We start from the raw sequence: 24,064 nt of genomic DNA, 5'->3' as shown, positions 1-24,064 counted from the left end.
CTGGTGTCACAGCCAGTCCTGATCAGCCCCGACTACACACAACCCTTTATCCTGCAAACAAACGCCTCAGACCAGGGACTGGGAGCTGTTCTTTCCCAAAAAGACCAGACAGGGGTCGAGAGGCCTATCCTCTACCTCAGCAGAAAGCTCTTCCCTCGGGAAATGAATTACGCGGTAGTGGAAAAAGAAGCACTGGCCATTAAGTGGGCAATAGAGAGCCTTCGATATTATCTAGAGGGGCGTGAGTTTCTTCTATATACAGATCACGCCCCCCCTTGAGTGGATGGCACGAAACCGGGGACATAATGACCGTGTGCTTCGGTGGTTCCTGTCCCTGCAACCATACAGATTCAAGACATTACATCGGAAGGGGGCTGAACAGGGCAACGCTGACTATCTCTCTCGATATCCCCCACCGGCCTCCCCCACAAGAAAGACAGCTAGGGAAAGGGGATGTGGAAGGGGAGCGCCACTCACCTCGACCGGGCAGCACCCGAGCAGGGATTTCATGAACGCTAACCCTCCTGCGTCCCTGACGACCAGGACTCCTCCTTTCTTTTTCTCCCTGCAGGAACCAGACCAACCGGCAGGACAGCGCACAAACCCGGATGCGGCTTCCCGTGACCCCGGAAGACCCGACCCGGAAGCGACCGTCCATGAACCCGGAAGTCCCGCCCCCAACATCAGCCTGAGAAGCAGAAAAGCCGGCGACGAAGAGAGGAGAGCGTTCCAGGTAGCGGACTCGTGGCAGGAGACAACGCGTAGTGGACCAGAGACGGAGAGCGGAAGGAGTGTGAGGAGCGATGACGAGGAAGCAGAGGACGTCTGGACCGAGGAGTGGCGGAGTCCTCAGGAGGTGGCTGGAGAGCGGCCGAGACTCGCTGGAGAGTTGCGGCGGGGCACGTGAGTACTCTGTTACCTTTCTCCGTGCCCCTCTGTAGTTAATTACATGTAAATACCTGTATAGGAATACTGTGCACAGATAGATCACCCATTCACTGTATATATCCTTAGTAGTGTCACTGCACCCATATCTTGTACTATAGCCCCCCGTCACTCACTTTTGGCACGCTCTCCCCGTTCCCATCTCTTCCCCCTTCCCTCTGAGCCTCCCTTTTCCGTCCCCGTCCTCACGTTCGTCTTTGTCCCCTCACGACCCGGGTGTTGGCAATAGTGCTCCGACGGTCCAAGTCAAAAAGGACTAACCGCCCTGTCTCTCTGTTCCCTCCGAGGTTACACCGGACCCCCCTGACGACCAGAAGACGCCCCCGAAGACCCCATTGTCCTGTTGACGCACGGGAAAGACTCTACGGCTTCCGGTCTCCTACCCTCTTCAGTATCCTGATTACTAACATTCAATAAAAACAGCTACCATAGCAAAGTATATACGGCCTTCACGCCTGTTATTCCGGTCCGCACCAACCCCCAGTCCACAAGCACGTTCCCTGGAAGACAGCTTATCTTTGGGAGAGGGATTAAACTTGGAATTCTCTTTGCTGGCCTTAGCTAAAAATAGGTTGGCCTACCTCTGATGGCCTTCAAGTGCATGGAGAAGCACCAGGCAGAGTCCTGACCCCAGAGACCATATGCTGTCATTGTGGGTCCTAAAATGGACATCATCGTGGGGCCATCTGCAGGGTAAGTAGCTTTAAGTCCTTTTCGAGACATAAGACTAATTTGCATTTTAAAGTATTTATTGTAAATAGTGAATAAAGTGTAAATGTTAAATGTAATTTGTATTTTTTATCGTACTTTTATGGTTTTCCTATATTTAATGAACACCGAATAAAGGAATTGAATTGAAATTGACTAATTCGCTGTAAAATAGCTAAGGAATTTGAGGGTAAGACACTGTGAAAGTGCTCCAGATGGCATCCATGATGCATAGAACCACAGGGCCAAATGCTGGTGCGCTAGTTTGTACCAACTATACCTCGGAGAGGTATATTTGACAAGGTGGATGTGCGGCAGGCGGCGCTGGAGAGTCATTACTGGGGAAAACGTTTCCAGGACAAGTCTGAAGTCTGGAAGAAGTGCTCATATGGTGAGGAAACTGCTGGAAGATGTATCCATTATAAGAGTTCTGCCTTGGAAGCATGCAATAAGCTGACTGGTATACCTAAACCTGCACTAGTCCGATCTTGTAGAAATATATTGGGCCTATATAGCTGTGGAAGACCGGGGGTCCCTACCTCGTCGGAAGAACGTTGTAGTCGGGGGGGCCACACCCCCACTCCGGGAGGAACAGCGTCCCTTGGTCACCGGACATCCTCTCTTCACCCACAGGATCCGCTAACCCCCAAAGACCCGGAAACAGAACAGCAGGAAACCGGAAGCAGAACTCCTGTCGACGAACCCGACCCATCCGGAACCGGAAGCACGTCCACTGAGGTCCGCCGGGAACACAGAAAAGACGGCAGGAACGGGGAAACATCGTTCAGCCCAGCGGGCTCGTGGCAGGAGACAGCGAACGGCGCGGAACCCCCGACGGAGAGCAGAAGGAAGGAGGAGAGCGGAGAGGAGGCGGAGATCGGAGAAGAGGACGAGGAAGAAGACCTGTGGACGGAGGATTGGTGGCGACCTCCGGAGGTGGCTGGAGAGCGGCCGTAACTCGGATGAGAGTTACGGCGGGGCACGTGAGTACATTCTATCCTTCTCCGTGTCCCTTAGTGTAAATATTGTTATTGCTTGTACCATACTGTATATAGAGCCTCACGAGCACCCTGCACTCGCCTTAGCCTTTAAGAAACGTATCACGAGCACTGTAATTACCTCCCTCGCACTAGTCCCGGACACCTCCCATCGCACTACCCTCCTGCTTGCGGATTGGTCTTGTCCCTACCTACCCTTCCCTCCTTCCCCACTTTCTTGACCTGGCCCCTCACTTCCCGGTGACGGTGGTAGTACTCAGCAGTCCTTACTGGACGGGACTAACCCCTGTAATCTCTCTTACTTATCACCGAGGAGACCCATCAACCGGCCGTACCCTGATGACATCAGCCCCGCAGAGGACCACAACCCGGAGATTCCCACAACAACCACACCCTCCCGGCTGGGTGCTTCTCGGCGGCGCTTCTTCCCTGGAAAACTCTTTGGACCCAGACTTTGTGTACAATATCAAACGAATAAATCCTTGAACATAGCTCATTACATTCGGCCTCCCAGCCTGTTATTCCGGTCCGCCCAGCCCACAGTCTCACAGGTGGTGTCAGAAGTGGGATCCGCCGGAAGCATGGAGGCCGCTGTCAAACACCTAGCAGAGAGTCAAGAGCAGCTTGGCAAAATGATGGAACGCTTCCTGAAAACCGCGGAAGACGATCGGGGTCAACTCCATGACGTCCTTAAGGGACAGGGGACCGCTCAGGACCAAGCCCTAGAAAAACTGACCACGGTCATGGGACAACAAAGACCCACTACCTCCCTCCCGTCAGTCGTCCTCCAAAAATATGTCCCGGGTGAAGACCCAGATTATTTTTTTACAAATTTCGAGTGCCTAGCTCAGGCAGCAGCGTGGCCTGCGGATCGCTGGGGCCACTATCTGGGGCCTCTCTTGACTGGGGAACTGCAGGCTGCGTTTCAACAGGCCAATGTCCAGGGCCTGACTCCATACCAAGATATAAAGACTTGTATACTAGAGAGGCTGGGAATCGATGACGAAACGTATAGGGTTCGTCTGCGACAGGCCAAAGAGGGACCCCAAGAAACGCCCCGGGCTCTCTCGTTCCGGATACAAGACCTGGCAAACAGATGGTTGAAGCCTGCCACAGCTACCAAAGAGGACATCCTCTCTAAAATATACCTGGAGCAATACCTGGCGTCTCTCCATCCGGCCACCCAAAAATGGGTGAGACAACACGCCCGCCTAACCCTAGACAGTGCGGTGGAGATAGCCAGTGCCTATAGCAGAGCCCAGGAGTTACAACGGGTCAAAGAGGAACCACATCCACGGATTCCCCACGGCAGCCACGCACGTCCACAAAGACCTCCTCCCACGGCCAGAAGAGCTGATCCTACTCCCCTGATGCCCTACCCCGTCATGCCTCGGCCTAACCCACCCGGTCCTCAGTGCTATCACTGCGGAGGGTATGGCCACATAGCCCGCGTGTGTCCCCAAAGAGAGGAGCCCATGGACATCGGGATGGCCCGGAATTATGTGTGTCTCACCGACGAAGTCAGCCCTCCGCCGTTCCGCTGCCCAGTGAGAATTGAGGGACACCGGCTGATGGCATTGGCCGACACGGGATGTAGGCATAGCGTCCTCCGACCCCAGGAACTACCCCATCCTGTCGGACCACCAACTGGAACGGTCGCTATCAAATGTGTCCATGGAGACACCCGGAGTTATCCGACGGCCCAAGTACGGGTACAACAACAGGCCGAGGAAGGTAGAATGTTAACCGTCGGTTTGGTCCCTAACCTCCCTGAACAACTCATCTTAGGCAGTGACTACAGTGGTCTTCCCCGCCTCCTGAAAGACACTACGGACTCCCTAAAGAGGTGGTGGGCGGAGGCCCCGTTTCCCCAGGGTACTCCATCAGCAGACTCTCCTTCAAAGCCTGGAAAAACCAAGAAGCAAAAGAAAAGAGAGAAAAGGACCTTCACTGGGGCTTATCCTGCTCAGGTTGATGTTCACCCCTGGGAAACCGACCGCGAGTTCCGCGCCACCCAGCAAGAGGACCCCGTGCTGCAAGAAGCCTGGAATCACGCTCTGGACAATGAGGACCCCCTGCATGTAGGTCCTTACTTCTTTCGTAAGAATGGTCTTCTCTACAGAAAAGGGGGGCCACAGCTCCCAGCCCAGTTGGTCATCCCGGGATTGTTTCGGGATAAAGTTCTATATCTGGCCCACAGTCACCTGCTGGGTGGGCACTTCAGTGATGAAAAAACGGGGCAAACAATCCTTGCACAATTCTACTGGCCGGGCGTACATGGTCAAATAAAGCAATACTGCAGGGAGTGCCCGGTCTGCCAGAAAAATAGCCGGTATCGGCCCCCCGAGTCCCGCTCCAGCCCCTTCCTCTTATTGATGTGCCGTTCTCCCGAGTAGGGATGGACCTGATAGGACCCCTGTTACCCTCTAGGACGGGGTGTAGATACGCCCTGGTGTTGGTGGATTATGCCACCAGGTTCCCGGAAGCCGTCCCCTTGAAACAGCCCACTACCCAAAACATCGCCAAGGCCCTTATCTCCATCTTCAGTAGGGTAGGGTTCCCTCGGGAGATCTTAACAGATCAGGGTACGCCTTTTGTGTCCTCCCTCATGCGTCACGTCTGTGCACATCTGGGTATTAAACAGATCAGGACCTCGGCGTATCACCCCCAGACAGATGGGTTGGTAGAGCGCTATAACGCCACCCTAAAGACCACCCTCAAAAAGCTGCTAGGCCTTGAGAGTAAAAGGTGGGAAGAGATGCTTCCTCTTGCCCTCTTCGCGATCCGGTGTAAGGTACAGAGTAGCACCGGGTATTCCCCATACGAGTTGTTATATGGCCGAGCCCCTAGGACTCTGTTAGACATGGCCCGCGAGGCATGGGAAGCCGAGCCTGATCGAACCCGTCCTCTCCCTGAATATGTCGACAATCTCCGAACCCACTTAACCCAAATCAGAGAAATAGTGAGACAAAACATGGTAGCCGCTCAGGTCTCCCAGAAGCAACAGTACAACAAAGGAACCAAGGCCCGTTCATTTAACCCTGGAGACCTGGTTTTGTTGCTTCTACCCTCCTCCGACCATAAGCTGTTGGGACAATGGCAGGGCCCCTTCCCTATCCTAAGACAGGTGACTCCCGTCACATACGAACTCGATATCGATACCACCCGAGGGGTCACCCAAATATACCATGTTAATTTATTGAAGCAGTGGGTAGGACCCGTCCCTGTTCTAACAACCACACCCTCTCTCCCCTTTGAGGGCTGTATTGATCCGGACCTCCCGGAAAGGAACAAACAGGACCTTAGACAAGTCTTATCCTCTGTGCAAGCAGTATTCTCCTCCATGCCCGGGCACTCCACCATTGTGGAGCACGCCATTCACACCGAAGCAGGGAAAATAGTGCGACAGAGACCCTACCGGATCCCTGAAGCGCGAAGGGCGGTCATACAAGAAGAAACGACCCAGATGCTGAGGATGGGTATAATCGAACCGTCCAGCAGCAGTTGGAATTCCCCAATCGTTCTAGTACCCAAACCCGATGGCTCAACTCGTTTCTGCATCGACTTCAGGGAGGTGAATAAAATCTCTGCCTTTGATTCCTATCCCCTTCCTCGCGTAGACGAGATGGTAGAGCGCATCGGTAAAGCAAAATATATCAGTACCCTTGACTTGTGCAAAGGGTACTGGCAGATCCCTTCAAAACCCGAAGACCGACCGAAAACGGCGTTTTCAACCCCTGAGGGTTTATTCCAGTTCAGAGTGATGCCCTTCGGGCTCCATGGGGCCCCGGCAACTTTCCAAAGGGCCATGAACCTGGTCTTACGACCCCATGCCGGCTATGCCGGGGAATACCTAGATGACATTGTCATATATAGTGACAGCTGGGAACAACACCTACACCATTTGCAGACCGTAGTACACGCCCTTGGTAAACACGGTTTTACCATCAACCCTGCCAAAACCACCTTGGCGGCCCAAAGCGTAAAGTATCTGGGTTATCTGTTGGGAGAAGGGGTCATTCGCCCTCAAAACAATAAGATCCAGGCTATTCACTCCATACCCTTCCCTCATACAAAGAGAGAACTGCGAGCCTTTCTCGGGTTGCTGGGGTATTACAGGAGGTTCATACCCAACTTTTCCCAAATAGCCGCTCCCTTGACCGACCTGTTGAGAAAAACCTCCCGAACAGAAGAGAAGTTACAGCAACCCACACCCCAGCTGCTTCAAGCCTTCGGCCTCCTCAAACAGTCCCTGTTGTCAGAACCCGTGTTAATCAGTCCTGACTACTCCCGTCCTTTCATCCTGCAGACAGACGCCTCCGATCAGGGTCTGGGGGCCGTCCTGTCCCAGCAAGATGACAAAGGGGTCGAAAAACCGATACTGTATCTCAGCCGAAAGCTCTTCCCACGAGAGCAGAACTATGCGGTCGTGGAAAAAGAGGCTCTAGCCATTAAATGGGCTGTAGATAGTCTCCGGTATTATCTGGAGGGCAGGGAGTTCCTCTTGTATACGGATCACGCCCCGCTGGAGTGGATGGCCCGTAACCGGGGCCACAACGACCGGGTACTTAGGTGGTTCTTGTCTCTACAGCCTTTTCGATTCAGGACATTACACCGGAAGGGACTAGACCAGGGCAATGCGGATTACCTTTCCCGTTTTCCAGTTACGGCCAACCCTACTAGTAAGACAGCTAGGGAAAGGGGATGTGGAAGACCGGGGGTCCCTACCTCGTCGGAAGAACGTTGTAGTCGGGGGGGCCACACCCCCACTCCGGGAGGAACAGCGTCCCTTGGTCACCGGACATCCTCTCTTCACCCACAGGATCCGCTAACCCTCAAGGACCCGGAAACAGAACAGCAGGAAACCGGAAGCGGAACTCCTGTCGACGAACCCGACCCATCCGGAACCGGAAGCACGTCCACTGAGGTCCGCCGGGAACACAGAAAAGACGGCAGGAACGGGGAAACATCGTTCAGCCCAGCGGACTCGTGGCAGGAGACAGCGAACGGCGCGGAACCCCCGACGGAGAGCAGAAGGAAGGAGGAGAGCGGAGAGGAGGCGGAGATCGGAGAAGAGGACGAGGAAGAAGACCTGTGGACGGAGGATTGGTGGCGACCTCCGGAGGTGGCTGGAGAGCGGCCGTAACTCGGATGAGAGTTACGGCGGGGCACGTGAGTACATTCTATCCTTCTCCGTGTCCCTTAGTGTAAATATTGTTATTGCTTGTACCATACTGTATATAGAGCCTCACGAGCACCCTGCACTCGCCTTAGCCTTTAAGAAACGTATCACGAGCACTGTAATTACCTCCCTCGCACTAGTCCCGGACACCTCCCATCGCACTACCCTCCTGCTTGCGGATTGGTCTTGTCCCTACCTACCCTTCCCTCCTTCCCCACTTTCTTGACCTGGCCCCTCACTTCCCGGTGACGGTGGTAGTACTCAGCAGTCCTTACTGGACGGGACTAACCCCTGTACTCTCTCTTACTTATCTCCGAGGAGACCCATCAACCGGCCGTACCCTGATGACATCAGCCCCGCAGAGGACCACAACCCGGAGATTCCCACAACAACCACACCCTCCCGGCTGGGTGCTTCTCGGCGGCGCTTCTTCCCTGGAAAACTCTTTGGACCCAGACTTTGTGTACAATATCAAACGAATAAATCCTTGAACATAGCTCATTACATTCGGCCTCCCAGCCTGTTATTCCGGTCCGCCCAGCCCACAGTCTCACAATAGCCTATTGTGAACTTCTGTATTACTGTTCAGAGCTACTTTCAGAATGAAAAATTCATAGATAGGATGTTTTCTATTTGCTTGTCTATGCATGTAAGACCAGTCATCCCACTGAAAGCACATTTAAACACAGAAAACAAAGCACACCAAATTAACTGTATAGATGAGTTTGTTTACATACCATGCATCTGCTCTAGAAACATCATCAAACAACAAGAGACAAAGCAATGCAGCAGCTTCTTTGAGAATGGTGCTTTCATTTTGCATAAGCAATGACACTGAAAAAGAAAAGGCACATCCAAACATTGTAAACATCAACTACTAATGAGCAGCATTTTATATTTAAACAAACTGGATTCAAAATATATATATATATATATATATGCTACGACATAGATTGCCAATGTGTTAATCCATATGAAAAGTAGCAACCAGTAAGCCTAAACACACATTGATGTGGAAGGCAGAAAGTTAAGCAATTAGTGTAAGAAATGGAGAAAATGTAAGGAGTTGAGCCTTGATCAAATCAGAGCAGTTGCTATAGGCTGAAACAGTAAGTACGGAAGCTTAAGTGTAAGACGAGGGAGCCATTACCCGCATTATAAATAGTCCACTGAGAGGGAAGCAGGCTGTCAAGCCATCCACTACAGGGGGACATAAACGTATTAGTAGGAAGCAAGGAGAGGGGACAGTCACATCCGCAGGGGATGGATAAGAGAGGAGTTGTTGCACCATGGCTACAGGTTCCCTGGGCTTCGGTTCTCAGTCCTAGCCCAAACTCCAAACGTTTTGTGAAAAGTCTTTGTATCAAATGGAAATCAGTCTAAAACTCAATACACAAGTTTCTTTGGAGGTCTCATCTTGATCGAGGAATCTCTGTGAGCTCATACACCCATCCTCCCATTGCTGTCCTTTGATGTCAAGAAGAACACTGTGTCCATTTACTACCAACTCTTGCCTTGATTATTGTAATTCTCTGTACACTATTATCTCAAAGATGCAACTTAACAGACAAAAGTCGAATGAAAATCAGGTCGCAGGATTGCTTGTACTGACCTCATGCTTTTCTTATCTAAAGCTATCGTACACAAGTCACATTGGGTGCCTCATCACAAAAGGATTATTTTTAAATGCTTGTGCATTGTCCATAAATGTTGATATGCAAGTCCTTTGCTCATCTAATCCTAATAAGTTAGCTGTTCCACATAACCATAAATCTCTTTCTGGAGACAAGTCATATTCTTACCTTGTATCCAGCCAATGGTCCAGACTTTGCTCTACACCTGAGGTCTAAGGAGCCAGTTTTTAGTTTATTTTGGTGAATTACATTCTACAAAATACAGATAATATAGAAAATGTTTGGGTTACCTTACACTGCTTATACTGCATCAAGGTGGTTGAAAAGGTGTCTGATGTGTGTAAAGTTTTGGTTCCATAATAGTACAGTGAAGAAAGGTATTTGATTGCAGGTTCTAAATGGATATGGCTAAGACATTGGGATTCTGGATTTACTGCTTCTGAGTGGGAAAATCATAGCAATCTAAAAGAAAGTTTACAATGGAATAGTCATATTATCGCTCACCTCCGATTCCGGTTTGGTGACCAAATAATTTGTGTTGTACGGTATATTCCTGCATTTGTCTTGTGACTTCATTTTCTTTTTCTATTGCTTTGCTCAGGAAAAGAAGATTTAAAATTACCTGAAATTGGATCATATGGTGGGTTGTTTCAAAGTAGAGCAAATATCACATGTTCATGAATTTGGGTACTTACCCCTTCAGCTGGGGATACATTGATAATTTGATGAAGGGGCAGTGTTTGAAAAACTCCACGGACTGTACTAGTTTTGGAGATAAAAAATGGTGTTCTAGAAGGGTGGTGGCACTGGCAGTCTAATTTATGATTTGTATGTCATTTCTGATTTTCCTATGGTTTACTCAAATAAATTATACAAGAATTTCAGACTGGAAAGAAATATGGGGCGCTTCCCATAGTTACTGGTGTTTTCAACTACTAGAAAATGCTATACTGTTTCCTTATATGGTTGGGTGCCCTATGAATTCTGCTGCTCTATTTATACCATATCCACTACACTGCAGTAGCCTTCCCTATAGATATTAGATTGAGTGTGAATCACTTCAGTGCACGTGAGGCAATGAAGCAAACTCATAGCATGTTTACAGTTTTCATTTTGATATTAGTATGCTTCTCATTGCATCGTTTGTTGGACACCTCAGGCTCTTGTTTAATTATGGTACACCTATTTGAGGGGGGATTATGATGGGGCACAGCTATGTCTGTCATAGATATCCAAGAAATAATCAGGCTCATCTAAAGGCATTCTTCTGATAAGGTTCTACGGGTCTTGAAATGATGTCATCTTAATGAATTACTGGGTCACAGTTTGCTGTGAGGGCATTGCATCAATACCATTTTTGCACTATAGAAGATACTTTCCATATTTAGATTTTCACTTTGAAATGTACAGTTGAACTCCAGAGAGTATATGAGGTTCTGGATGTGACAGCCATATAAGCAGGACCCTTCATAAATTGGTTGAACTCTAATGCCTTTATGCTCTTCACTGGACCTGCCCGCTTGTTCTCTGGTATACTTAATCCATATTTTGAATTCCTGTGCTATTAAAATCATTAGATCCAATGCCTGCAAGTGTGAGGGCCCACAAGATCTCATCTACAAATGGATAAGTCAACATTGTGTGTATGATAGATAAATGATATAACAAACAAAGTATTTGCATCAAATAAGCATCCTGCGATAGTACACATGAAGACTTGCTATGTGGTGTCTCAACTTCCGATGCTACACCTTTAGATATTCGCCTAGAAGACAGTACACATCAACATTAACAGCTCACTCATGCAAGTAGCTGAGCTGTTTACACACATTATGTTAGCAGGGCCAAAGGTATACGAGCTGGTTTAATGAATGACGTTGTGCAGTCTGAGGTAGAGTTTTATGCCTATTGGGGTGAACAAAACTTTGATATGAAGTCGGGTAAAGGTGAAAGGTTAGGGAAGGGTTTCATTTTTTTAGTGTTCATCTTCAGCACATTCCTGCTTTACTTCGAAAACAAATTTCTTTATTAGCATTTCAACAAATACATCGCACTGTGAAATCAACAAACAGCAAGCACGGGGAGGAGATAAGGAAGGGGGGAGAAGGTATTACGCACAAATTATGTTGAAGGGAGAGGCAGCCTGCTGTATAACATATTGCACATTAGCATTTCCGATACTACTCACAATTTCCGCACTTGACAAAGCAGTTTTAACACGGGGGCACACACACCAAGACATCGCCAATTTTGCTTAAGAACATATTATCATATACTATTGATTCAAGGGTTGGTAGTACTACACCGCTGGCGTTGAAGGGGGGGGGGGGGGGGGGGGGAGCTCGTGTAAGAAAATAAACATAAAAAAGATGATTATGTGATTTTTGTATGCCCTTTATATTAGAGGTGGTTCCCAGTGGTAAAACATTTAGGTCAAGAGGGAGTACTTTTTTTGTCTCCGATAGGAATGGATCCCAAATGTCTTTCGGGCAGGACTGTGAAGGAATCATCTCTCAGAAGTGGGCAGCTGATCCCGAAATTAAGTAAAATCACGCAGCCATGCCGACGCAGAGGGACCTGCCCTCCTCCCCAGCAAACTTCTACTTTGATATGTATGTTTTGTAGTTTGGGTTTGACTCTTTAGGATTAGGCTTACATTGGTTTGACTCATGTTTTTCCAATTGTCACCCTTAGAGTTGAGATTTTAGGTGCTCTATACTGCAATGACAAAGAAGCAGTTGATATAAAAAGGTCTTCTTGGTATCGCCTTCTGTTTCGCTGTAAGGTTACAATTGTTTGATGCCAAATTTACCTTTGGTGATTAGGAACATCAGGATTTCACCGAGTTTACAATCTCCAATTCAGTTTATTGTGAGGGTCTCTGTTAAAATGGTGCTCAGCCAAGCGATCTGCCCATATTTGGAGTGACACTCCCACTGTCTATGATTACCAATACCATTAGTAGACTAGACTTTGAATGCCTGGTGATGGCAAAGCATTAGTTGAGGCATCCAACAGTTGTGTTTTACAAGACTGTGCTGCTTCCCACTACAAAGCGTGGGATTAAATGACTAATGCAGTTTCACTGTTCTTTGATGCGTGGTTACTGAATTGTCCTTGCTCTCTCTCTCTTTAAAAACAAGGTTGCGATTAGGTCATAAGATAGTAATTTACAAGTGTGATTCACTTTTACACTTTTGAGTAACTTTTCTACTATTAGCTATCCACAAAATCTGTGTGTAAAATTACTTACAAGTGTAAGAGTAAAATACATGTGTAAATTACTCAATAGTGAGTTATTTTTGTGGATAGCCCCCCACATGCCTTTAAATTTGAAGTATATGCAAGTTACACTTTTGGAGTAAATGTATACTCTAATTTTGAAATTAACCCAATTTCAGGGAGAAAATAGGGTTGACTAAGTTTATTACGATAGTTAAGACCTAACCCTGGAAGACGCTGGTTGACTGATATCCCTAAGAAAACATTTTTAGGAGAGAATGTTACCAGGTGCATACATTTATTGGAAGCAATTAGACGATCAACACATGTTTCGCTCAGGCTTACAATATGTCCTAGAAGATTCAAAAGGCAACGTTTGGGAATGATTTTGAGTGAAGTAGCTGTCAAGTACAATGTTCATTAATATATCTGGGGAGTCCACTTACAGCACCCCATTTGCATTTTTACCACCAACAAGCCTACACATGGCCAAAATGATTTTCCCTCAGACCGGAGGGTGGTTGCTTGAATCACACACACACCTGATTAGGAAATGCTTCATGTAGGACAGTTAACATTTCCTGGCCACTTGTGGGATAAGTAGGGTTGGTAGAAGGCATAGACAAATGTCCCATAACAAATTATCAATATGGCAATGCCCTTCACTGCAACTGTGGGAACATGGAGGTGAAATCTGGGAATTTCTGGGTTTCATTTGAAGCAAATCTGTGGAAGATGCCATTCATCAAAAATATCCTGTATCACAGCTTGATCTAGAGTGCATTTCTGAATGTCTTCTAAATCGCTGATTAGTGTGTCAGGTTATGGCGTTGTGATATCCCAGAGGATGTTAGGAGGCACAGTGAACTTTGCTACTGTTTGTTCAGTGTCAGATAGTGCCAAGCTTGAAAAGGGAAGGATATTTCACCACTCCCCATTGTGTGCTGAGGAAAAACATTATTGTAGACATTTTCAACAATATATTAACTACATCACCCTGTATGTCTGGTTGAGGAACCTTTAAGTCTGTACCCACAGTCCAAGATGAAAGCTACTTTAGAGAATTTTGGTGTAATCTCACTTTCTCCAGAATTCCTTATGTCTACCGCAACCCTCTTTGTAAAGCATTCATCATAGTAGTTTTCCACTAACAAATTCTGTGTCATCCACCAACGGAGGGTGTTCTGTGGTGCCTTTTCCACAATTACGTTGTACCAGTCGAACAGAAGTGAATTTCCCTTCCCCATCGCCTAGGTCTGAGTACACATTTTTGGCTTTAAGGCATACATGTGAATCAATCTCCATTAAGCATCTGGCAAAACCTCTTGGAGTCAATTTGATTTCAGGTATCAGAACATGGAAGTGATCATATTTACAACGTCGAAAACAATTCTGGAGGACTGAATGCCTTGAGTTAAAACAAAAGTATTCTTTAGATCACTCATCATCAGAAAGTTGTCTTCTTCTAGAAGTTGAATTACATCTTTCAACATTTTCATCTTGAATTTAGTAATAATAATGCAAACAATGATTCAGTGGTTGAAGGTCAGGCACAGTGTTTTGCTTTTCTTTTGGATCAAGACGTAGACCTAAAACCCAGTCTGGCCTCTCCAGTGCATTGTCCCTTGAATGCATCATTCTACTTTCTTGAAAGTCTTTCATAGAGAAACTTTTTTGGTTTCATTACAAACTATAAAATATCCATAAACGGCCATGTGTGGCACTATATGTTAGGCATGTCATGATCAGGGAAGTTTACAGTTTGTCAATACTTCATTATGACATGAGAGTGTGAGAGAGTGTGTGTGTGAGTCGGGGTGCGCATGTGTGTGTGTTTGCGTGCGGCAAGAGGGGGATGTTGGCTGCTTCGGGTATCCTTGGGTACTGCACTTCTGTCGAACATGACATCTATTTGAGGATAGGAACACTACTTGGACAGGGTTACCTCTGTTGCAAGGTCCCTACACAGCCTCTGCTGTATTCGAGCACCAGTTTTTTCTATTTTTTTATTCATAGCACTCACTTGGAGTAGGACGCTACCCGTCTGCAAATATGCTCTGATGCACTGTCAGAGGTATGCAAAGCTACATATATGCAATTACACTACATTGTGGTTCTAAAGTATAATCCTTCTGTTGAACAAATACATGATCGCCATAAAGGATGAGAATATCCCTCTCCTCTCCAGACTGACAGTCAAAAATGCATTACCACCAGAGTCTAGATAGAGGAAAACCACTTGAATGACTCCTGGCTGCATCAAATGATTCAAGGGAGATGCTGTTGCAGGTGCTGGAGATAAGTATGCCTTACTGCACAGATGCAAATGCCTTTATTAGTGTCCTCTTGCCACTGCTGATGAATATAACGTAGCAGTTCAGGAGAGCAGTGGAGTTGGCAATTCATCACTGGTGTAGCTGTTGCCACTTATGCTTTTTGCCTACTATCTCAAGTTTCTGGATCTACTAGTCTGGAACTAGGCGACAAATGATGAGACTCAGAATACTGATCTCTTTTGAGCCAGGACGATATTATAGAGAGTAGTTCAGAATGGGACTTCATTCTTGCGGGACCCTGGAAAGCTGATTGAAATTTCTGCACAACCCATAGTGTTAATAATAAGTGGTGGCTGATGTCTTAAATATACTTGTTCCCAGTTAAAGCACACATTGGGGAATGAGCAAACATTATTGCAAAGTAGAGAAATTAAAATCGCCATTGAGAAACGTAATTCCTTATCCTGACCTAACTTCACTGCATCAAAGTATCTGCTCTCTGTAGTATACCATGGTAATAATCCACTAGTCAAAGGGAGATCTCAGAGTGATCCTCCAACAAGTATGCCAAGGAGCCAATGAGGTTCTCCTTTCAAATTAACCTGTGGTATGTTTCTGAAGTAGATTATAAGGCCTGTCCTTTGATGGAAGACCTCCTCATCTACTTTGCTGATTGTGCTTTTTGTAGACAAGAGTAACTGCTAAGGGTATTACTATTATTATTTTTTTGCGGTGAAAGACTTCAAAATTGTTTTAAACTCAGACTTTTGGATGTCCGGAAATTTTCAGTATACAATGTGATTAATTTCTGGATCAATGCAAGACCATCAGTTTCAGTGCTGGCTCAGAAGAAATGTTGAAAAGACTGAGCAGCACCTATCGGCCTGCTATGAAGACATTTGGCTCAATGGCAAGTCTTTCATCATGAGAGTAAGCAGATCTAACTGCTGTCTTGAGCCCAATGGCATCAAAATGGCAAAAATTCACTTTTCAGGCACCTTAAAGCAAGACTGTGGCCCTGATTTAGGTTTCGGCAGATGAGTTACTCTGTCACAACGGTGACAGATATCCTGTCCGCCGAAATATAAATCCCATAATATTCTAAGGTATTTATATTTTGCCGAACGGGATAGCCATAACCTTTGCGCCAGAGAAACCAATCTGGCGAAATCTTAATCAGGCCGTGTGTTTTCTGGTAGCCTATCACTGTTGGGGTTTGTTGATTTCCCAACATTAGAGCATGCCTTACATTTAGACAGATCTAGAAAAACTTCATATAAAAATGTGGCTCCAACTCATCATCGCCCATGTCAAGAAGTTGGTCATTCTATGCAGACTCTGTGTCCTCAACACTTAGGGTTTTCACTCAGGAGCCAAACACCGGTTTCGCCTGTGCAGCATCATTTACCTGGCTGCAACTCAGTTCAGGCACAACGCATCACTGAAAGATAGGAACTTGGTACACTGGGTAGGAATTCGATATGATCTGTGAAAGCGCCGTGTTTCAATGTCTAAAATCCTTCCACACTGAAGAAACTCCCTTCACTGACAAGTCATATGTTTCTTATATTTGTACAGAAAGCAGGTTTGCTCCGGAGCACAACTGCGAGAAAAAAATCAATCTGAAGATAGCGTATGCTTAGTAGACATTCAAACCAAACAATAGTCTCTTGTGCCCTTCAAATGGTAAATACATTTCCTATGTTCTTAAAGGTAGGAGTTATTTGTAGACCCTCATAATAAGAGGATATTGATACCACATTATGGACTACTTTTAGAAACAAAGTATATAGGGACTTCAAAATTAACATGTAAAGCTGTCTGTGCTTCATGGCACAACTGATAGTGACGGTAACTAGAGATAGATCTCAAACAAGAATCTGTTTATAAATTACTTTAAAATGTAATATCTTGCGTCCAAGCTTTTATTACCTCTGAACAACGTGAGAAGAACCGAGGTCTGCTGGGCTAAGGACAGACGAACCGCTGCATCTGCATATACAAGCTTTCTTAACAGTGTCAAGCATGGCAACATCATACACTCCATTATCTGAAAGTAAAGCAATTTCACACAATTTAAATGTCAGTGTTAGTATATTCTCTCACAAAAGACGATACTACAAAGGTCCTTTAAAAAAAAAAGTTACGAAATATCAGGATTGTAGACATTACCATACCATAAAAATAAAAATAAAAATCGACATCTTATTAAGCGTCTTTAAAAATGATACTACCTCACAGTTATGACAATGGTAGTAAGGAAACTTGCTATTGATGGGAAGCCAGTGTTTTTAGCCTAGTTGGCTTCATACAGAACACATAAGAAAATAAGTTACTAACCTGTAACTGCAGTTATCCAGTATTGGTATCTTTCATGGATTCACATGCTTGAATCATTCCCCGTCGTTGAAGTGGGAGTCCCAAGCTACCACAGTAAAGCAGTATGCAATAGTATCAGAGGCCATAATGGCACAGGCACTTTAATAGCCTATTTCCTTTTTTAAGGACCAAACTTGAATTATAACCAATCAGGCGTCAGCACCCTATTAGAACACTCCCAACAGAGGCTGATTCCCTCAGACTATAAAGCACAAGTGGAAATAAATAATCCTGACCTATTAGGGGTGCCTCTTTGGGGAGGAGGGTGGATCGCATGTGAATCTATGATATATACCAATACTGAATAACTGTAGTTACAGGTAAATAACTTATTGTCTTATCCATTATTGGATCTTCCATAGATTCACATGCTTGAATCAGAATAGCAAGTAGTGTTGTAGGTAACTTCAGTGACCTTAGAGGATGGTGGGCAAAGAGTAATATACTGTTGAGGTAGATGAATATATATATATATATATATATATATATATATATATATATATATATATATATATATATATATATATATATGCATTTCAATGGCCCGAGAGCTTTCAAGGAAGCACACGACAGCAAGTGCAAACCAAAGGTTTATTTCAACAAGGAACCAGCATCTGCATTCCAAAGAGTTCATAGCGCCTTACGCGTTTCAAGGCTCCTGCCTTTTCTTCAGAGGCGACTTACAGACTGTGGGTGTTGCCAGAGTTAATTTTATGCCCAGCTGCATGATGTTAGTCAATTGCATTGCTCAGTGCGTTTTTAATGCATGCTGGAACAAGTAGTTCAGTAGCGCCTTACGCGTTTCAAGGCTCCTGCCTTTTCTTCAGAGGCGACTTACAGACTGTGGGTGTTGCCAGAGTTAATTTTATGCCCAGCTGCATGATGTTAGTCAATTGCATTGCTCAGTGCGTTTTTAATGCATGCTGGAACAAGTAGTTCAGTACAGTCCAAATCAATCCCTTTAGTAGGTTTCTGTTTGAACATCCACGTGGACAGAGTGCAGGGCTGATTAAATTACCTCACTTGCTGTGCTGAATCCGGCATGGACACAGTTCCCACCAGCAGCCTCTCTCTTTCGTGATGGTGCTTTTGACTAACATCATGCAGCTGGGCATAAAATTAACTCTGGCAACACCCACAGTCTGTAAGTCGCCTCTGAAGAAAAGGCAGGAGCCTTGAAACGCGTAAGGCGCTATGAACTCTTTGGAATGCAGATGCTGGTTCCTTGTTGAAATAAACCTTTGGTTTGCACTTGCTGTCGTGTGCTTCCTTGAAAGCTCTCGGGCCATTGAAATGCATATATATATATATATATATATATATATATATATATATATATATATATATATATATATTACCTACTGGCGGTCGCCAGTAGGTATATATAGTTAGGATTTTTTCTCTATGGGATTTTTGAAAATTCTATGTCTAATAACTTTGGCGTTTGTGGACGGAATTGGCTGAAATTTTCAGGAAAATGGCACAATTTGTTTCTGAGCAGCCCTTGAAAATTTGGGGGGGGGTTCGTCAAGGGGGGGCCGAGAAAAAAGGGGGGTCCCAAAACGTGTTTTTAACATTGAGTTTTCCATAGGGCGGTTGGCCTCACTTTTAGCCCGAACGGCTGAATGGATTTGCACGAAACTTGGCAAAATTGTAGGGACTGGTAGCCCGATGTGCCTTTTGTAGGTCTCAATATATGTGCTCCAGTGGATTTTGAGAAATTAACGTTTAAAAAAAGATATATATCTGTAACAGCGGACCTGGCAGCGTCCCAGGACGCGTACTTTTCGCGCAACGGAGCTTTGTGAAGCGAAGCTGATTGGTTCTCCGGCGTCTGTCAACATTCCAAAAAGTCCGTAGCGGCCGCCATCTTGTCTCTCGGTAGGATCGAGAGACAAGAGGAGGTCAAAACAAAGGGGGAAATAACTATAAGGGGGCATAGTAGATCCTCGCTGACCCCCTAGGTTTGATGTGGAGGTTTTAAAAGGGCCCCGCGGGGCAAAAAAAAATAATAATAATAATAATCGAACGGCTGAATGGATTTGCACGAAACTTGGCAAAATATTAGGGACTGGTAGCCCGATGTGCCTTTGCTAGGTCTCAATATATGTGCTCCAGTGGATTTTGAGAAATTAACGTTCAAAAAAAGATATATATCTGTAACAGCGCTCCGCTTCGCGTAACGGAGGTTTGCGAAGCTGATTGGTCATTCTGTCACTGGGCTATAGTTGGGCTACATTGGGCTTCATTGGGCTACATTGGGCTACATTTGGGCTCCAACATATATATAGGCCAATGTAGCCCAATATATATTTTTCAAAGTTAATTTTCGTAAAAACCACTGGAGCATATATCTTGAGACATAGCAAAGGCACATCGGGCTACCAGTCCCTACAATTTTGCCAAGTTTCGTGGAAATCCATTCAGCCGTTCGAGCTAAAAGTGAGTCCAACCGCCCTATGGAAATGAAGGAAATGAATGGGTAATTTGTAATTAGCAAATAGCTAATCGCAAACTAGGAATGGTAAAGAATCGCTATTTATTCCTTAAAGTTCGCTATTTAGGAAATGCAAAAAACTTTGATGATACATATGGCGGTTCATCTCTAACAAGATAAGAAGCATAGGGATACATTTATGATGACTGGCGCATCACCAGGGATGTGTTAGTCATTCTGTGCCGCTGTTCCGTCACCTATGGTGTGCTGCATTTACAATGCGGCGCATCATGGGGCAAAAACAGCACAGATGCGTGATGTATCTGTGCCGTAAAGGTGGCGCATTGCTGGAGTTGTATCGCAAGTGTGATGAAGCTCCAGCAAGGGTCGGGGGTGCCCCTGTCGCAGGGTTTCTGTTCTCACACAGAAGGATTGGAACCTCGGCGAATTAGGGTGTCCCAAAACTCACGTTAGTAATCAAAAACTCCTTAGCAAGCTATGTACAGTGTCACATTGGATATAACAAACTCTCAATGTTTAGACAATCCAGAATATGAACTTATAGTACCTCAGGATACGTGGAACTCATGAACAGTCGGTCGTTATATATTTCTTAGAAACCAGAACATGGAGTTAAGAAGAACACATGTGTATTTGAAATGTTTATTTACTAATGCCGTCTTCTCAGGCGTAGTATCTTAGATAATACAAGTACAGATATTATCAGTAGCAAAATAACCAGCACAGTTACTAGTACATAAAAAGCGAATGGTGACAGTATGTTAACATGCTGTAAATGAATAAGAGTTAGCAACACTTATAAGCAGCCGCGGGCCGTGGAGGGAGTTACGGTGGGGCAGGGAGGCGGGGAGGGGGAGGGGCAAGGTAGAGAGGGCTCCACCCTGCTTCTCCCCCTCCCCGCCTCCCTGCCTCACCGTAACTCCCTCCACGGCCCGCGGCTGCTTATATCTCACCCTCCCTAATACACATGTTATATTATTTGCTAAGAAGGTCTCTTTGTGTTGGTTTAGGGCGTGCCCATACTTTAGTGTCTTAGATTTGAAGGAATCACATCAGCATACACCAGCTCTCTCTTCATGTGAACCGCATCAACTGTTGTGTATGTGTGTTCGGCAAAGCAATATAAAACCCGCCTCATGCCCAGAATTGGCAGAAGTTGCACTTATGTTATGAGTATGAAGTCGTGGAGATCAGACCTCATAACAATTCTGTATCGTGTTGTTCTTGAAACTTTAGCACTCGCTGTACAGATATAGTTTAACAAGCAAAGCAGATAGTAGAGCAATAACATATTATTCTCATGTAAACCACGATGAACTACTAGGTGGAAAGCTAAAGCAACAACTAAGTGTCGTGTGCAGAAGTTGCAAAAAAGGAAAAATGGCGTTTAAACCGGTAATGAGCCCATGCTAACTTAACACGGTGTAAAGATATCCAGGACCTAGATGACACCTCCCCATGATCCGGAAACGAACTGAATAAGATAATAGAAGTGCCATCTCATGAGAGCAGATTGCAAGTTTATATGTGGACGGTCCGCAAGGTAAAGCATTAAAAACTAGGAAAATTTAATGCTAAAGAAAAATAAAACAGCCAAGTACTTTATCGAGTCTTAAGCCAATAGGCAAGGTAAATAATAAAAACTTGACAAATAAGTCAATGAATTGTCAATGAAATGCTATTACTCAGCATATCAAACATGAAAAAGGTCTATGACATAACTGTGTATGCAAAATAAGCTGCAACAGCCTCCAATAGGAAGTCACCGTCTTCATCCGAAAACAGTTCAGCCATCCAATTTAAAAGCGGAAAAGAACATACGTGCTCTCCCAGCACCGGATCCTCTATCACCATCAGAGGACAGCTCGGTGGGTTTTCAAGAAAGCTCTGTTCCAAGAAAGACTGTGCTGCCGCCAGTAAATTCCAGGGACCAAGTAGTCCATGCATCAATGCCACAGCCATAATCCTTTCGCCAGGACAAACCAACTCGTGAGTAATGATAGGAGTCATCAGCTGATTAAAGTCGACGTCAGGAGAAACCGGTCCGCAGAGACACAAATCAATGGCCCAATCGAAATCACAGGTCAGGCAGTGAAATACAGGCTGGACACAGGTGAAGTAGGAGAATCGAAAAGATAATCCATATGCCGTGCTTAATATCGCCAACGGCATTGTGCCATAATATTCTAGCATGCGATTGCGGAACAGTGTCAGCAGCTGCAGGGTGGGAGGTTGCATAGGAGGGACATCCATATTTAAAAATGTAAAAAAGCACAAGAGCGTCCGCTGGTAATGCAAGTAAAAATGCCAATCCACGAACCAGAGTGGAGAAAATAGAATGAAAGGAAGCAGGGATGACTCCAAAGATTTTCTCAAATGAAGTCACGAGACCACTGGTAACAACTTTAAAAAAGTGCGCCAGGGCCTTTGTGGAGGATGCGTTAAAGATAGTCGGAACCATCTTGCTGAAATTGAAAGGCAAATCTGAATTGAAAAGGGTCTGCACCTGTGTACGGGTGTTCGCTATGTGAAGCACGAAAGTTTCACGGGCCGAACTCAAGGCCACCTCTCTCTAAGACAAAAGAGCTCTTATTCTTGCCATGCCGTTGAAATCTGTCCCAAGGTTGGTATTTCTGGCCAGATTGAAAACTCCCTATGTTCATGTGTGGGAGGAAATAGAACATTTCTGCAGCAAATAACCCGTTCACTTACTGTTACGATAAAAGGAATAGTTTTAATTAACTCAGAACAATCTTCATTATTGAGCATCAAATAACTACCATTTGCCAACAACTTGAACGTGGGGATGATAGCAGGAACTGGTGCCTTGCAACACGCAAGCCATATTTGGTCGGTGTTTGTTGCATGAACCGTGTAACTGTATGTGCCTACACATTAGTGAATGATCTGGCGTCTCAGTGCATTCCTCTCCATTCAGATAAACTTCTTGATCATCTTTGAAACATCTGTATGTGTATGGAAGCGACCAGACCTCATGAAGAAAAGCACTACCTAAAGGTTCATAACGACCTATTGGTATATATTTCATACAATTTGAAAACTTATATAAAGCAAAAGGCAGCGTTATTAAACCGTGGATAAGGCACGTTGCCAAAAAACCCGCAATCCTCTGCTGATGATGTCACTGAGCATGTCATGAATGATGTAATATGTGACATCATCAGCAGTGGATTACGGGTAATAGTATCTCTAGTTTACTCCCCTATAGCTGTCTTTCTTTTAACATAAGTGTCTGTTTCCTTCCCTTATACTTACTGTTTTTGGTTCGCTTCCGGTTCGCGTACCGGCGAGCGAACTGGGAAGCGAACTAAGAGAAATAGAGGTTGGCACAGTTCCAAATATTGTACCAATTTTTTAATAACGGGGAGGTAGTTCTGAAAAGAACTTTTTTTTTTATTGTTTTTGTTGTTTTATATTTTTTTTTATTATTTTTCGGAACATTTTTTTACTTTTTTTGAATTTTTCTGAACAGTTTTATAGTTTTTTGGGGGTTTTCTTGGAGGGGGCAATGAAAACGATTCATTGTAAAGGGCTCAACAGGAGCAACAAAACAAAAAAAGAAGTATTTATTATTTTGGGCGTTTCGTACAAACTTGCATATGATAGTCAATAGCTCTGTTGATCAGAGTGATGCTTCTTTCTCCGTAGGAAATGAATCCATCGCAAAATACGCAGATGTGTTTTACTTCACCAAATTTCATTTGTATATTTGGCACCATCTCCCTGCCCTCTGGTCCCGTTACTTCCGGTACAACAGATCTTCTGGCCATAATAGGGAGATTATCTAGGTCGTTCCGAAACTGTGCAGCACTGTAGTTGTTAGGATGCCACCTAGTCATATGGCGATGCATTGTGTAGTTTCCGAAACTGTATTTTTTCTCGGTTCCTCTGGACAGTCTATCTTGACATATAAGTCAAGTTACGTATCTTGCATTTACTTTTTTCTGACCTTTGGGAATTTTAAAAAATTGCCAAATGAAGTTTTCTTTCCGGTGAGACGTCCTGGGCTGCTCAGGCAAAAACTGCCTCTCTTCGTGCTCGTCGTCCTGTTCCTCTTCTTCCTCTTCTTGTTGAATTATAACTTGAGCAGGTGGTCCACTCTTCCTTGGATGTGGTGGAGGTGGTGGGGAAGCACCAGCTGAAGCTACTAAAGAAGCCATTGCTCAGTGATCACAAAGGGTCTTTCTCTCACAATGATGAAAGTCAGAGTGAGGAAAGAAGGAGGGATTTTCATCATTTGG

General features: G+C 45.2%; 1 protein-coding gene across 3 annotated transcripts in view; it reads right to left on the bottom strand.

Moving 5' to 3' along the window:
- RTTN (rotatin) overlaps positions 1-24,064 on the bottom strand; it is an 891,871-nt gene that overhangs the window by 409,012 nt on the left and 458,795 nt on the right. For all 3 annotated transcript variants that reach the window (XM_078687523.1, XM_078687524.1, XM_078687525.1), the window contains 2 exons: positions 16,898-17,015; positions 8,571-8,667 (listed from right to left, as the gene is read on the bottom strand). In XM_078687523.1, coding sequence (XP_078543649.1) covers positions 8,571-8,667; positions 16,898-17,015 — 215 coding nt within the window. The remainder of the gene's footprint in view (positions 1-8,570; positions 8,668-16,897; positions 17,016-24,064) is intronic.

This window comes from Lissotriton helveticus, chromosome 4_1 (genome assembly GCF_964261635.1).
Source record: "Lissotriton helveticus chromosome 4_1, aLisHel1.1, whole genome shotgun sequence".
In the NCBI taxonomy this organism is placed as follows: domain Eukaryota; kingdom Metazoa; phylum Chordata; class Amphibia; order Caudata; family Salamandridae; genus Lissotriton; species Lissotriton helveticus.
The sequence above is the reverse complement of the archived record's forward strand: the minus strand, read 5'-3'. Positions and strand labels throughout refer to the sequence as shown.